Genomic DNA, 16,439 nt, shown 5'->3' with positions numbered 1-16,439 from the left:
TCATGCTGTGTCATCACTAAGATTTTTATTTACATAAACAGTTGGGTCGGAGCGCCGGGTCACAGCCCGGTTTTGGATAGACACTGCAGTCCTGGCAGCCTCCAACGGCGAGCGCCGCTCTGGATCCTCAGGTCCAACCAGTCCTGCTGAGCCGGACCCAGGACCATGCTGAGGGCAGAGTGAAGACATCACCATGGTTACAACCATCTCTAAACTCGAGCCTGACTGGCCAGGCAGAACCACGTTTCTAACAGACGGTTCTGGTTCTGGATGAAACAGAACCTGCTCAGCATTTTAAATCAGCGTCTACTGTTTGAGAAACTGCTTCAGATGATGCTCTGCCGGGAACAATTTTCTGACTGAGCTGCGGTTCTGACTCATACAGCAGTGAGCTGCCGTTCAGAAGGTGGAGGCAGAGACCCGGAGCTTGAGTCCAGTCCTGCAGGTCTTGACCCCTTAGTCCTCATGTTTGTTCAATGTTTTTTCCTCCACTTGTTCTTAGTTTGCTGCTAAGCAGAACCGGTTCTGTTTTTCCCACAAACTGACACGTACCTGGGTGCCAGATAAGGTTCTGCCGGGGAGGGTGGATCCACTGCGAGCAGGTCAGAGTTCAGAACCGAGGTGTCAGAGTGGTTCGGCTCCTCGCCGTCCAGGAAGCCGAGGTTGGTGATGTGTCCGGCTGCCGCGGCATCGATGCTGTCCCTGCTGCTGGTTGGACCTGCGGAGACGGCGCCGTTAGAGCACGGGTCTCGGACTCCAGGCCTCGAGGCCCGGCATCCTCCGATCTCATCTGCTGGTTATGTTTAGCCAGTAAGAACCTTCCATGGCAGGTTAGTTAGAAAACGTAGGGCAGTGAAGCCTGGGATTTTAAAGTTGTTGACTGTTTTGCAAGCTGGTGACAGGCTGGTGTGACACTCACAGCAGCGGGCGAGGGGCCCCCAGGAGCTGCTCTTCAGTGAGGCCTTGTCCTGCGGCTGCTGCAGCAGACACAGCACCACCGAGTCCACCTGCTGGAAGACCCTGCAGACACATGTGAGAGGCTCGCCTAAGTCCCAGCAGGAAAAAAAAACACAAAGGCTACTCTTGCAGTTCTGTTCACCTGTTTTCTGATCCCTGAACTCTCAGAGATCCGCTTTTTGTTCTGCATTTTCACACATGTGACTGATGTTTGTAGCTTTACTGTGCTTTACAGTGACGTGTAGTCTTTGGACCATGGCACCATCAAAACCCAGATCAACAGAGAGATCACAGCGGAGCAGGGCTCTACAACCTCTTTCAGACTCTTTCTGGTGGATTTCTTACCGACTACAAGGTCACAAAGTCTGACTGCGGCCTTTAGAAACCAAAAAAAAGATTAGTTTATGTTATTGGTACCATTAGGATGAATTTAAATGATCTGTTCAGGGTTTTTTGCCATAAATAAAAAAAGAATACAATATTTTTTATCTAAATATGAAATTATTTGTACTTTTTGACAGACTCTTTCAAAGTAAAAAACACCCAGTTCCACAGTGGTGTTAAACTCAATCACACGGGGGAAAAATCCAAAACACACCTTAGGTAACGGGCCAAACAGGTTAAATATTTATCGAACACTCAAAGGTTACGGTTTTAAAAAGATAGTTTTAAACATAATTATGAATTAGATATATACCATTATCTGTAATAATTATAATCTGAATACTGTAAGCTGAATTTGGCTGCTGAAGATGCTGAAATTGATAGCCAGCTAAAATATTAGCTAAATGCCAAATTAACCTAAAAAACTAAAATAATAATAAACTTAGGTTAGCCAAAACAGCTAGCATGTAACTGAAATATTAGCTAAACTCCAAAACAGCAAAATCTTAGTAAATGCCAAAATAGTCCAAAAAGCTAGCAGAATGCCAATTTTTAAAACTTTAAAACTGTAACTTTTTAACATAATTCTGAATAATAAAGAGGCAAAAATATTATTCCAGAATAAATCAACATAAAACTTAAATAACATTCAATATTTTACTCTCCATAAAAATATATTCTGTCAAAATTATACAAGTTAGAAATGAGCACAAGATAACATCAGGCCATTAATTCAAATAAAAAATAATGATCTGGAGGGCCGGATCCGGCCCCCGGGCCTTGACTTTGACACGTGTGCTGTTTCGTATAAAGTCATCTCAATGCAGCACATCTAGTAGTAGGTAGTGTAATGTCCGTCCGGTTTTAAAAAACAAAATAAGCAAAATTTGTTTTGCTATTACTGGTGCATCTTAGTCAGAAATGTGTAAATCTGAACTTCTTTTTCAAAATCCATGAATTTTTCAACAAATCCTCTTTATAATCTGGCACACTTAAGTCAGAATGCTGGTTATCCTTATTGATCACTGATTGATTTGTTATGGTAAGCGGCGCTCCAGCATCTGTCAAAATACAAAAATCTCACCACTTGATGGATTGTTGGAGCATTATGGGTAGTGTAGTGGAGTGAGACGTACTGTGCTTCTGTGGTTTGAATGAGTTAAATAAAGTTTGACTTTTCTGAATGTTTTCTTTATGATTTTACTTTTTTTCATTTGAATTTTCTTTAACCAGAGAGCCACAATGGAGGGACAGAAGAGCCACATGAGGCTTCAGGTTGCAGAGCCCTGCTCTAGAAGATCCAAATGCTGACCTGAAATCTGCCTACAGAACCATATGTCTGTACAACAGACCGTCTGGGATGCTCCTCTACATGCTGGTCTGTTTGGCTGACCACACCCACAACAGAAAAACAAAAAAACACCTCACAGTCGTGGGAAAACTGGTCACAAAAGCAAAAACATGCAACCTTTGACCTGCAGACATTGGTTCATTGAGTTTCTCCTTGTGGGAGAAATAAAGTCCATCTATTGAAGCGGGACAGAGAGGTGCTGCGATGCATGCTGGTTCTGCCAGAACTTGCCGGGTCAAACACCGTCTTGGACTCACCTGAGGCTGAGCAGCCTCTGGAGGAGCTCTGCAGACAGACCATAGCACTCTGACTGGATCATGTGTCGAACGGAGTCAAAGTCCCGCTTCAGCTGCAGAGCCCCCTGCACACTGAGGACAGAGCACAAGTCAGGGTTCAGAGGCCACTGAAGACCTGCATCCATTACTTTGTTTGAGATCATCTTGTCTAACAAGTCTGGAAACAGAAGGAACAGGAATCTTTCATCCAGTCTGCTGGATTTGTCCTACTTCAGCCATCGTGATCAGAACATTGATCAGTCAGAATTCCAATGGACATTCTTTAGCATGGGACACGAGTGTATCCCATAATTCCTGGTGGATCTCACACTTCAAACAGCAGGTTAACATCAACTTTACCTGAACTTGATGCGCTCTTTCAGGATGTGCTCCATCCACGCCTCCATGAACGCCGTCATGGTGACGCTGAGCGCCCTGACCTGGGCGTCGTCGGGAAGCTGTGCCACGCCCTCTAGAACTTGACCAATCACAGTCCGACTTGCCAGAGCGGCATACGTGCTGGGGTTGCTGGGAAATCCTGTGGACCAACAGAGACGAGCTCAGTTACCACAGAGAACAGTCATTATGCAGACCGGCTGGGATCCTTCAGCAGTCTTGAATTTAACTGAACTAAAGAAAGACCTTAAAGAGCATTCAATTGTCTTACACTGAACTAAGTGGTTAAATCTTGAGAAGTTGGAAACCATTTTGGAGGGAATTATGGCTCGACTTGGAGGACAAAAACACAAAAATTCACCAAATTAGTAAATTATTCCACCACAAAGCAGCACCTGGACATTCAGCAGGCTGCCTGCGCCTGAACCAAAGTCAAGGCCCGGGGGCCGAATCCGGCCCTCTACGGAGCCAAGTTGGGGCCAATATTACTTAAACCCAAATAAAACAAGTTGGAAAAAAAAATGTGAATGTCACAATCTTTCTGGTGTTCTAAAATAAACATAATTATCTTATTATAAATTATATTTGATTATTTTATTTTAATTTGAAAAGTTTTTTTTTTCCAAGTTTTTTTTAAGTTTATATTAGAAAACCAAGAAGGTTTTGGACATTTTACATTTTTTTGACCAAACACTAATATTCTTTTCAATTTGTTTTATTGGGGTTTCAAATAATATCGGCCCCAATTTAGCTCCATTACCCTCCAGATCATTTTATTCTATTGTTATTAATGACCCGATGTTATCTTGCTCTTATTTCTAACTTGTATAATTTTGACAAAATATATTTTTATGGAGAGTAAAATATTGAAAATTATTTAAGGTTTAAGTTGATTTATTCTAGAATAATATTCCTGCCTGTTTTTATTCATAGTAACGTTAAAAAAATATGTTTTTTATACCATAGTTTAAAAAAATTATTTGTTCAATAAATGTTTATCCTGTTTAGCCTGCGACTTAAAATGTTATTTTGGATTTTGTCCCCGTGAGATTGAGTTTTACACCCTTGCTCTATGGAGTTCCAAAACTCTATGGCTGTAATATACTTTTGTTTTCAATGAAAGAAAGTTTGTTTAAGCTTGTTCTTGTTTTTCAGTTAAAGTGGTCACTGAGGCTTGTTAAAGGTTTCAACAGCAGATGTTCCTTACTTTTATTCTTGCTAACATGTGTTACCTTTATGAATACAAAATAAAATAAAAAAAATTAAACCATATTCTTTATTTTCTCCTTTTATTTAATGACACCCAAAAAAAATATTGTATTTGGCCCCAGGACCAGAATCCCATTAAGATTTTGGCTGTTTGAGTGAAAGCGTTTGGGCACCCCTGGCCTAAACAATCATATCTAATCAGGAACTCCCAAGCCAAGGGCGAACACCCTCGACCGAACCAAAATAATCAGCTGAAGGGGCCATAAGCTCGTGGTTGGTGGAAATCCTTCCGACGCAAACTGTACGGTTTGGAGAAAGATATCCGAGCTTGGCACAATGGAATCAAGATGATCAAAACAGCAGACTTGTTTCATTTTCATTGTACACACAGTCTAAAATTAGATTTGAAATTTTCTAGAAAAAAAAGTTACTTCAATAAATTTGTGGACCCGTTATGAAGAGGAATCCTGACCTCTGGACCCCGGTTCTGTTCAGCTGTGTATTGGACTATTCAACCCTGCCTCTCTCCAGTCATTTAGATAAATGCTGACCTAGAACTGGACTCTGAAGCCATGATACATGGTTAAGTAGCTCATTTTTAAGCGACCATGGATAAAGGTTTCTGTAAATTACTGAATGTAAAAGTAAAACCAAAGTCATGAACTGGTTTAACAAACACCAGGAATGTTCAGTTAAATTCATTTCAGTTGAGTCATGAAGGGCAGATCCAGACGACTAATGTTCTCTTAATCCAGAAAACTAAAAGCAATGTTTTAACCCAATTCAGTCCCGATTATTCCAATAAACCCAGATTATTTTAACTGGATAATTCATTTAGGTGAGGAACAGAAGAGTTTTTTGAACAAACAAATGGTGACAGTGGAGAGAAAAGGTAAATGGAAGAAACTCCAGTAGAACCACTCAGTGAGGGAGGTGGAGGTTCCTCTGAATCAGCAGACTGTGGATTTGTCTGTCCTTGATCTGTCAGGCCCAAACATGTCCTCACAAGCAGTTAAAGACCAACTGCAATGAGAATAGTGTTTTTCACATGTTCTCAAAACAGGGAAAGGGGGCGGGGTTAGTTCTGGTCAATAGTACAGGTGAAGAACCTGAGGCGAATTTCTAAAGTTATGTTCACACCGGCCTCTGTAACGTGCGTTCTGCTTGTCCAGTGGGAACACTTGGGGCTAAACACGCGTTCTTGAATGCTGGTCAAATTTCGATTTGGAAATAGCTTGATGATAAACTCCTGCTGCCCTGCAGAAACTATGTCCTAGAAAACAACAGGATTTTCATAACTATAAGACCACTGGGAACTATTAAACAATAGATCTGAAGATGATCAGAGTGGGGCTTTAAAGGTTCAGCAAACCCTAAATCAACTTTTTCTGTCCGTTGATCTCTATAAATGGGGCTTTAAAGGTGCTGTCTGTTGGTCATTTTTGGGAAATTCAATAAACTTGAAAATATTGTCAAAATCCACCTGTGTTTTGCCCCCTACAGGTTGAATTGAGGTATCACATTTGAATTTTGTGATTGGTCAAACCATTTTAGACCCACATCATTTCAGAAGTCCCACATCATGATCTGCAGCTCCAGTAATAACATTCCTGCCCCAAAGCCCCTCCCCTGGGACTGGATTTTCAAATTTCAGCAGGGAAAGCTGCTGGAACTGTCATGACCACCAGTTTGCTCAGAGGGTGGAGTCTTCCCTGTTTGGTTACCCTTTAATGCTATGTACACACCAGGCAGTTGAAGTTCAATCAATCAATAAACTTTATTAACATTCTGGAACTAGCGTTTAGTACAGAGGTCTCCAACCTGCAGCTCCAGATCCACATGTGGCTCTTTGGCCAAACATAAAATCAGTCATGGAGACTGCTGACCCGGACATGCCGACTGTCAGAGTCAGCAGCTCCCCCTAACCGAAACTACCTAAAGAAAACAAATAAACAAAGCCCACAAACTAAAATAACAAAACCCAGCTATTTAAGACTGCTGAGGACAAAGAAGAGAAAAAGAACAAAAAACGAAAAAAACAAAAGAAAAATAAAATAGCATTTTTTTAAAGTAAGGATTACTTAATTATCATTTATTAAATTTAGATTAGTTAAATGTATAAATTGATGTCTGAGGTTCACATAGATGATAAACTATGTAGGTTTTTACATCCTGTTGACCTGAAGACGTCTTGTTTGATCAACTCTACCTCCAGAATGAACAGATTTTATATGTAAAAAAACTTTGATCTTTTATGAGTTAAAAGCACATATTATCTTATGGTGCACAACATTGGTTACTAGCTGCACTAAAATGATCCTGTTTGGCACAGATCATCTTTTATTTTTGAAAATAAGTAATTTGAGCTTCTGCCAAACGTAAAAAAAAGAAAAAATGAATAAATCACATTTTGAGAGATGCTAGGTTTCTTTTTTTTTTTTTGCTTTTCTTCACCACAAAAATTAGACTTATTATTAAAAATAAGAAGGTCGTCCAAATCCAAATGTCTTAAAGGGTATAGTAAGACTATGCGGCTCCTTCTAGGTTTTGGTCAGCAGAAATCGAGCCCGAATGGCTCTTTTACTGTTAAAGGTTGCTGGTTTATTGCATGTTGTTTCCACTGGATGAACAGGGAGAGGTTTCTTCTTCATCTTCTTTTTCTAATGTTTACTAGCACACATAGGACACCTACAGTTGGAAAAGGGTTAGTGCAAAAACTCAAAGTGGTGCAAATGTTGTGATTTGGGGTCAAAAAGGTTTGGTTCATTACTATGTGAGGAGAGTGGTCCTCATTTGTTGGTATATGAAAAACAAATACAGGCTCATTGCTGTGACTATGTTCATCAGATACACCAAATCCATACATCACCAAATCAGAGGCCCTGATTCATCAAATTCCTGCTTCATGAGGAGCAGATAACATTGATGGTGTTCTGATCTGAACAGCATTGGTCCAGGTGTGTCCAGGTATTACCTGTGAGCTTGCTCGGTCTCCAGTGTCCAGCAGAGGGCATAGTCTGCTCAAAGATCTCCCCTGACATCTGCTTGCAGGCTACAGAGAACGTCTTGAGCACCAGAGAGGAGAAGACCTGTTGAAAGAGCCAGAAAAACACCTCAGAGTTTCTGCAGGAACATTCCAGAAAACCTCCTTCAGACTAGTTTACCCCTAACATGGTGGATCCAGAATTGAGACAGCTGATCGGATCTGGATGTAGAGATTCAGTCCTGAGAGGTAAACTTTAGAAGGGTCCAGATAACTTAGTGACTAGTTTACTTTAAATGCTGGCACTGCTTCCTACTCGTGGTTTGACTTTTTCACAGGGCGGAGCTTAAACAAAGACTTGTTGACCTTCAGGGTCTATGCGACAGCTCACCTGCAGCTCAGACGCCGCCTCCTTCAGAGCTAGCAGCTGCTGTCGGAGCTGACGACCACACAGGAAGGGCTGACGGTCGACATCCAGACGCAGCAACCGCTGCAGCATCTCCTCAACCGACTCCATCAGCATCTACAGAGATGAGAAACAACACCACCTCAGGCCTCAGAGGGGACCTGACTGTAAAAGGAGAGCTTGTGATGAGCCGACACGGTGCTGAAGAATGAGAATGACGGGGAGAAAATTTAGACAATTTTTTTTTAATGAATTGTCCATTTAACTGGGTAGATGTCAACGTAACATTTAAACAAAATTAAAAGTATTAACTATTTAATTAGCTAAACTCTTAAAATGGCCTAAAAATCTTAGTAAATGCCAAAATAGTCCAAAAAGCTAGCAGAATGCCAATTTTTAAAATGTAAAATCCATAACATTTTAACATAATTATGAATAATAAAAAGGCAGGAATATTATTCCAGAATAAATTAACTTAAACATTAAATAACTTTCAACATTTTACTTTCCATAAAAATATATTCTGTCAAAATGATACAAGTTAGAATTGAGAGATAACATCAGGCCATTAATAACAATAAAATAAAATGATCTCGATGGCCGGATAGAACTATCGGGCCTTGACTTTGACACATGACCTATAGCTACAAACCCACCTCCAAGTCTCCTTGTGTGATGAGCAGAAACTTGTTGAGGCTCCAGGAGGACAGGAACTGGAAGGCCTTGGACACAACCCAGACAGTGGAGAGCTGCACTGAAGCCAGAACCATGGCAACCGTCCGGCTCTGCAGCTCTGTCCTGTGGGGGGTGAGGTCACCCCCTCCTGTGGAGGAAAGGGGCAATTAAAGATGCAGAAGAAGAATGGAGAAGTTCTTCTCTCCGTCAAAAGTACATCTTGAACCAATCTAGTTGGGTTTTGGTTCTAGTCCCTATAAGCTGTACCTGCACCACTGATCTGGACCATGTGGTTTACCTGACACCTGAAGGCCGGACGGGGGGCAGGGCAAAGACCACAGCAGGGAGGGGGGCAGCAGCAGGAAGCTCTCCATGGTCAGTGACAGGTTCTGCCGGTCCTCAGACGAAGGCGCTCCACCGCTGTTGCTCTCGTGTGGAACACACTTATCTCTGAGAGAAGAACATAAGGTTCTGCACACCCCTGAAAACATACAGAAAGCAGAGTCAGACGGTACCAGAACTGGACCAGGAACCTTCCAGGAGCTTGTGATGAAGTGTTTGTAAACTAAGACTATGGACGGAAACATCTGCTGGGTGGTTCTATTGGACTGAACCTCAATTTCAGAGGAACTTTAATGAGAGGTGAGTTGAGTTATTCCATTGACTGTACATGAGAATTGGACTGAGAGACCCCTCCCCCATGGCATTCCAAACAGGAAGTACCTGCTGGTTCCAAGAAGACAAAATCCCATAGACTTCTATAGAGAAATAAACAGCTGTTACTCAGTCATTCTGTTTTCCAGAATAATAATTCCTGATCCGATACATTTTTAACATGTTCTTGATAATCCTCTTTTTATTATATATTATAAATCACAAGTTTATAAACGGACCAATCAGATGCCTCAGTAAAAGTATGTGGTCTGACGTGAAATCTTCAAAACATTTGATTCCCAGATGTCGTGTAGCCCACTCAAGTGGTAGGGGTGTCGGCTTCTAATATGTTCACTCCTGGTTGGTGAAAGTGGTTGCCATAGAAACTAGACTCAGATCCACTTGGACCAATCACTGCCTACTGATGATTTCTGGTTCCAACATGGTGGAATCCATATTGCTAAAAAATGGTGACTGAGTTGACTTCATTTCGCTAAAACCAGAAATTATTTTTCTATGGGTGCCAACCCCCTCGCTCAGTCCAGTTCTCTTACAGTCGTTGGTTTCCACCCCCAACCCATCTATATTCAGAAACTGGAGCCAGCAGAGACGTTTGATGAGGTGAGCGTGAATATGCCGCACTGACCGTGGTCCCAGTGAGCGTGAGCACAGAGGACTTTCACGTGCAGACCTAGCTCCTCCAGCAGGGCCTGATACTCATCTGGAAGCAGACCTTCAAGACACAGAACCGGACGTTATTGAGCGGAACCACCTCCTGATCTCACCACCGGAGGGATGCGCAGACCTGTGTGGGCAGCCTCGCAGATCCTGTCCAAGACCACAAAGGTGGTGAGGTCATCGTAGAGGTTAAAGCTGCCCTCAGGGGCACCTTCTGGTACGTGAAGCTTCAGCCAGAGGGATCTCCTGCAGAACGTCCACAGCAGGGAGCGATAGCGACCCAGCAGCTCAGCGAGGCGCAGAGGCCCACTGAGGTCCAACCACTGAACTGAGTGAGGCCAGCGAGCGCCGCCCCGCCCCCTCACTCCTCTGCTCTCCATATTCTCCTCACGCTCATCTCTGTGGAGATCAGAGCCCACAGAAGGAGGTGGTCTCAGAATAAGGAGACACCTGAGTCAGCAAATCATAGGAAAGCAGTGAAGAGAGAACTGTAAAACAGGTGGGATGGTAGATCTGAAGGAGCAGGATTGGGAAGTCCTGATCTCAGAGCTGAACGGAAGGAAGACTAAGCAGCTCTCAGGCTGAGAATGTGAGTCTTATACCTCAGACTTGTTCTGAATTCCACTTTAGGGCTGCCACAATTAGTCGACTAATCGACTATTAAAATAGTCAACAAATAATTTAATCGTCGATTAGTCATTAATTTATAATATATGGAGTCAGAGTGTAGTGAAGTGGAAAGTTATAATACCATTCTGCTAGCTTTTTGGACTATTTTGGCATTTATTTTTTAGGCTAATTTGGAGTTTATCAAATATTTCAGCTGCATGCTAACCGTTTTGGCTAATTTCGGCTTTTTTTTTTTAAAGGTATTTTGGAGTTTAGCTAATATTTCAACTGCATGCTGGATGTTTTGGCTAACTTAGTCTTTTTTCAGTTGTTCAGGCTAATTTGGCATTTAACTAATATTTTAGCAGGCTATCAGCTTCAGTGTTTTCAGCTATTATCTTAAGTGATTTGAGCTATCAATTTTAGCATCTTCTGCTATCAATACTAGCATCATCAGTGGTCAAATTCATCTTACAGCATTCACACTAGCATTATCACAGGTAATGCTACATATCTAGTTTTTAGTTAGTTTAAAGCTAATGATGGTTAAGATGTGTGTTTTACATCCAGTTTGTGCATGACCCGATTAGTCAACTAATCGGAAAAAAAATCGATGATTAGTCGACTATTAAAATAATCGTTTGTTGCAGCACTATAGAGAAGACTCAGTCAGAGTCTCCAAGGACAACCATGAAAACAGATGTAGTCAAGTCAAGTTCATTTCTTCAGATTCTGATCCTCTTCTTTAGAGAAGTAGCCCCGCCCCCACCTCCAGGTGGTTCTTCAGTCTGGCCCGTCAAAGAACCATCATGGAGAACCAGGAGCTGTTACTTTGGAGGTAGAGTCAACAGAACTGCAGCTAACTAGGTGTGAGCTCATTTCCACCAGGATTTTTTGCAGAAATAAGTTGCTAACCCGGAACCATACCTGTTTGTTGGGTCCCGTTCGGTTCGATCCGGTCCAGTTTCTTCCACACCGTGGTTTTGCCCTCTTCTCCTCTGTAGATCTTCGCTTCTTTTATCTTTATCTGTACTCTCCAACTCGGACCTGCAGTTGGACTCACCCGGCGCAACTAGAACCTGCTCCTTTGGTTCTGCTGCTGGGGGTCCGTGAGGCAGTGGTGGGGGGAGCAGGTCAGACGAAGACAGCAGAACCTGGCACAGAAGCTGAGCGGATGGACGCTCTAAATGTAGATCTGAATCCACTCGGGTCAGATCAGAACCATTCTGGATTGCACACTCCTCTCCAGGCTGGAAAGAAGTGCATGTGGGCCAAACAGAACCGTGATTTTCCACAATAGAACCCTGAGCTTCACCATCATGGAGGCTTCCGGAGCGGGGTTCCCTGACTGGAGTTGAAGGACTGATGATGAAAGAGTTCTGGAGCTGCTTCCAGGTCCACTTGCGTGTCTGAGCACTGACACCACAGCAGACCCGGGGTCCCAGATTGGCACATTTTTCAGACAGAACCGTCTGAACCGGACAGTTCTGCTGAGAGATCCAGTGGTGTAACTGTTCAGCTGCTCCGTCTGCGTGATACGCAGCCATGATAGTCAGCAGTCGCTCGACTGGAACCGGGCCGGGCCAGGACCTTCTCGTGTGTGGAGGACTTGCGAAGGGTGAGGAATAATGGGCCTGCTGCAGTACCACTGTCCACCGGAGGAGGGCGCTGTGCTGCACACTGTGCTCTTCCACTGCCAGGTTGTACAGCTCAATCCCTCTTAAAACGTCCTCCAGAACCTCTTCCGGTACAAAGCCCGACCCAGCAACAGTACAAAGAAGAGCATGGATATACCGCTCCATCAGAACCAGAACCTGTAGACCCAGGAGGTCCAAGCTCTCCCTGACAGCCTGCAGCATCCTGCTGTGCCGGGCCATGGCCCGTCTCAGACAGTAACTCGACTGGACCCTGGAGGACAGACAGGCCCAGTGGCTGAGGTGGACCCGCAGCTCCTGACTCAGAGAGCAAAGTCCAACCCAGGAGGGAGCAGAGTCCGGGAAGTTCTGGAGTAAAGAAGAAAGTGTTGAGAGTAAATGAATTTTAACCACAAAGAACAAAACAGTCTAAAAGACCCAGAATGTCATGATTTGATGTTTGAGGCTGTTATGTGCTTTAAATAAAGAGAGTCTCTGTTCAAAGTACTTTTCAGGAGTCATCACTCTGTCTCCTCTTCTGTTCGTCGGCAGGAGCCATCTCCAGGGTACTGACTCCACAACATCTCCCAGCAACCCCAGCGCACAGTTCCTAGATGCTTCTCAGCTGTCTCTCATTTGTCAATCATCCACCGGACACTTAAGCACTACCCAGAGCCTGACTCAGTGTGAAGCATTACAGAGAGTTTCTACCTGGACCTGATCTTCTGTTTCTGACCCTGCTTTACCTCTGATTGCTTGCTGCCTGCCCTTGTGTAGCTATTTTAGTTTAGCTAATATTTAAATGCTATTTATTTTAGCTAATTTAGGCTTTTTTTCTGTTTTTTAAGCTATAGTTTAGCTATTTTTTCGGCTACATGCTAACTGTTTAGGCAAACCTAAGTTCTTTTTTTGTTGTTTTTTTAGGCTAATTTAGCATTGAACTAATATTTTAGCTGGCTATCAGCTTCAGCGTTTTTAGCCATTTACTTCAGCGTTTTCAGCTTTCAGCACTAGCCTCTTCAACAGCCAAATTCAGCTTACAGCTTTTGCACTAGCATTATTGCAGATAATGCTATATATCTAGTTCATAATTGTGTTAAAAAATTATGGTTTTAAATCTTTAAAATTTAGTTTAGAATGTTCAGTAAATGTTTATCCTTTCAAATCTTCTCCAAATTTCCACATGCTCCCATTCCTTCAGATCCTCCTCCATCCACCTCTGTGGGTGCCCAATTCAGCACCCGGAAAGCAGAGCTCTCAGTTAAACTGTTGCTCTGTTCTTCCAGACATCCTGATCATTGATTCAGCTGTTTTTTTTCAATCTGAAACACATCATTAAGACTCCTCATGCTCATGTCACAAACATATTAGAGAGGCTGTACCCGGTTTGGAGAGAGGTTCCGCTCCTGGCTCTGGTGTTCCAGCAGATGCTGCACTCTGGAGGTGTAAGCTGTCATCAGGCGAAGCCTCCTGGTGTATTCGTGGACGAACAGCAGCAGTTCTCGCTGCTCCAGAAGCTTCCAGAGTGCGCTGTACCGGTCTGGGAGGTGGCAGGAGGGCAGCAGGTGGAACACAACTCCTTCACTTGAAGGTCTCCTTCCACAGGCCTGTGTGAGGACATGATTGTGGTGTCTTCTCGCACATTCAGTTCAGTTCATTTTAAAAGTAGAAATCCCCAACGTTTCCAGAAGCCTCACCTGAGGAGGTCCCATCTGAGCTCCGCCCACCAGCTGCCACTGTGGAGCTAAAGTCAGCAGAGTGAGCTGCAGGCGTTGGAGGCGCACCGACGAGCGCGACACCAGATTATGCGCCAGAATGAAGTTCTCCTCCTCGTCCTGGCTGGGGTCGTGGAGCAGCCACTTCAGACTGGGACTGAAGGTGTTTCTGAGCAGCAGCTCGGCTCTCTGCAGAGAGCGGCACAGCGAGCTCTGGGACCTCCTGCCTGCACAGGTCCACACCAAGGACAAAGGAGAGACAACATGTTCATTATGGTGAAACGTTTTCTTGATCCAGACTGACGCAGTGAAGCTGACGTCAGAATGGAACAGACGGATGGTAATGGTACGTCTGTGTTGACCAATGAGAACAACAGCTTTAGATTTAATCTGCCAGAGCCCCATCCATCCTAAAAAAACACCTGAGGAAGCGGCCCGCTTCAGCTTTGCTCACATACTGAGTCCTACCTGCTGGGCTCAGATCTTCTGTCAGCGCGCATAAGCTGCAGGTCCTCAGCACACACAGTTCTGTGTCACAGGTCCGGTTCTGGAATTCACAGAAACAGCATTTTACATTCTGAGCTTCTGTCAGGGGGACTCTGGTGACGTTAAGAACTCCAGATGAGACCTGCAGCTACTCTTTGAATCACTGCCTCTCCAGGAGAATAGTGTTACTAGCAATGCCTTAGTTACATGTACTGGTACTGGTGCTGCAGACTTTTGGGGTGTCTGGGCCCATAGTGCAGGAGTGCCCAAACTTGTTCTTGTGATTGGCACATAACTGTTTTCTTCTCTGATGGGGAGCTGGGATCGGTTTGTAGGCTAACAGAAAGAGCAGCCAGATTGCACGCATGGAACACCTTTCATTTGAACACCACCAGCGGTCTACAACTGTGTTACGAGTGCCCATACATTTGTCCTCACCAACAGCCGTATCTGACTGTAAGAGCAGTGATGATAAAGGAATTACCTACAGTACGTCAAAAAAGAAATGATTTGATGCATTCCTTTTGAAAAGTACAATAAAATGTTCCAGGTGAAATTTGAGTTACAATTTCCCCTTTCTATGTCCAGGAACTTGTTTTTTGCAACAGCCAAAAAAAAAGAGAGAAATTTGAGGATAAAATAATTCCATAAACAAAATCTGTTTTCTGCTTGTGGTCAGTCGGTCACCTTAACAACTAATCTGCAATGGTGAAGATCATCATTGTTCTGACCTGTTCCTGTGGTGGACCCGTTCCTTCAGAGTTCTGCCCATCTAAAGGAAACAACAACCCTCAGAGTTAGTCGGGTCACAGAAACATGAAGGCTGGTTCTGATCCTCAAAAACAGCATGACTAAAGAGTGAAAGGACTGTGCTCAAAACTGGAGTGGAACCAGGTCCAAAAGAGACCTTTTCCTCAGCTGGAGCAGAACACCAGCTCAGGTTCAACCCAGGTTCCAGTGAGCGGTTCACTGATCTAAATCAGCCACTGTGGAGGCCCACATTCTGAGTTAGTACCAGTGGTTCTGGCTGGAGACCAGATCAGTTGATTTCTCAAATTTGCGACCCATTGTGGTCTTTTTGGTGGAACCAGAACCAGTCAGTTGTCTATCATCCCGATCCTCACACACTGGAAGACCAAACAGAACCGAGCTGGACAATCGGACCAGAAATATGGTTTGTCCTGGAGCACAACTGGATCATAATTGATGTAAATCAACACAGAACACAGATGGACTGTCCCAGCAGCTTCTAAATGTGAACCAGTACCAGGGGGGTCATGTCCCTCACCTGCTGTGGGTCTGGACTCTTTCTGGACATCCGGGTCGCTGCGGTTCATCCCAGGTTGCATCAGAACTGTGATCGGAGCAGAGAGGTTTCAGATGGAACCCAGAACCTCATGAACACTGCCTCCTGGATCGGTCCCATCAAAGCAGTGTGCACCCTTAAATGACTAAAACTTTATTGACACAAGGCAAAAAAGCCATTTAAAAAATCTCTAAGATATTAATTTTAGTGAATAACAAATCAAACATGGAACAAGTTGTTTTTTCATGCAAAGATGCGGATTACATTACATTCTCGTCCATCTGACCAGCTACGTCGTGACGTCATGCTTAGGCGGCAGCATCAAAGGTTGAGTTAAAACTGATAAATGCATCTCTTTTGACCCATAATGTTCGGTACCGAGTCCGGGGTTCTCTTTTAAAGAGTGGGACACGCTCCACTGGGATTTATCCATGGAAGTGGTTCGGTTACTTCCGGGTCAAACCACTCTGAATAAATCCGAACTTTTAAAAAATGAGCGATATACAGACCCTCGCATGCAACAGGACCCACGGGCGCATGCGTGGACTTCTTAATCAGGGTTCGACAGCGGGTCCGGCGTCGGTACCGTCTGGAGCCATGTTGGACCAAAGCACAGCGGGTTCGGGGTCGTCCCCACGCCGACTCTGCCTCCTTCGTGTACTCCTCCTGTGGGTCACACGGACCGGTACGGCTCGGGTCCAACAGCACTCTTTAATCCGCC

General features: G+C 43.9%; 1 protein-coding gene across 8 annotated transcripts; it reads right to left on the bottom strand.

The window, feature by feature from the left end:
* Positions 1–8: 8 nt before the first annotated feature.
* ccdc142 (coiled-coil domain containing 142) lies at positions 9–16,439 on the bottom strand. 8 transcript variants are annotated; one of them, XM_024283456.1, is made up of 18 exons: positions 16,305–16,433; positions 15,701–15,766; positions 15,144–15,184; positions 14,395–14,473; positions 13,909–14,153; positions 13,594–13,818; positions 11,505–12,580; positions 10,096–10,367; positions 9,937–10,023; positions 8,935–9,117; positions 8,618–8,784; positions 7,947–8,078; positions 7,547–7,661; positions 3,328–3,505; positions 2,950–3,060; positions 920–1,020; positions 553–718; positions 9–168 (listed from the first exon to the last, which is right to left on the bottom strand). In XM_024283456.1, exons 1-18 carry the CDS (start codon positions 16,315–16,317, stop codon positions 60–62), a joined length of 3,366 nt encoding a protein of 1,121 aa, XP_024139224.1. In that variant the 5' UTR covers positions 16,318–16,433; the 3' UTR covers positions 9–59. The 8 variants fall into 8 exon arrangements, with proteins under 8 accessions (XP_024139224.1, XP_024139225.1, XP_024139226.1 ...); XM_024283457.1 differs by having other exon boundaries at positions 16,228–16,356; XM_024283458.1 differs by having other exon boundaries at positions 16,250–16,305.

Source organism: Oryzias melastigma, linkage group LG10 (assembly GCF_002922805.2).
Source record: "Oryzias melastigma strain HK-1 linkage group LG10, ASM292280v2, whole genome shotgun sequence".
Lineage (NCBI taxonomy): Eukaryota > Metazoa > Chordata > Actinopteri > Beloniformes > Adrianichthyidae > Oryzias > Oryzias melastigma.
The sequence above is the reverse complement of the archived record's forward strand: the minus strand, read 5'-3'. Positions and strand labels throughout refer to the sequence as shown.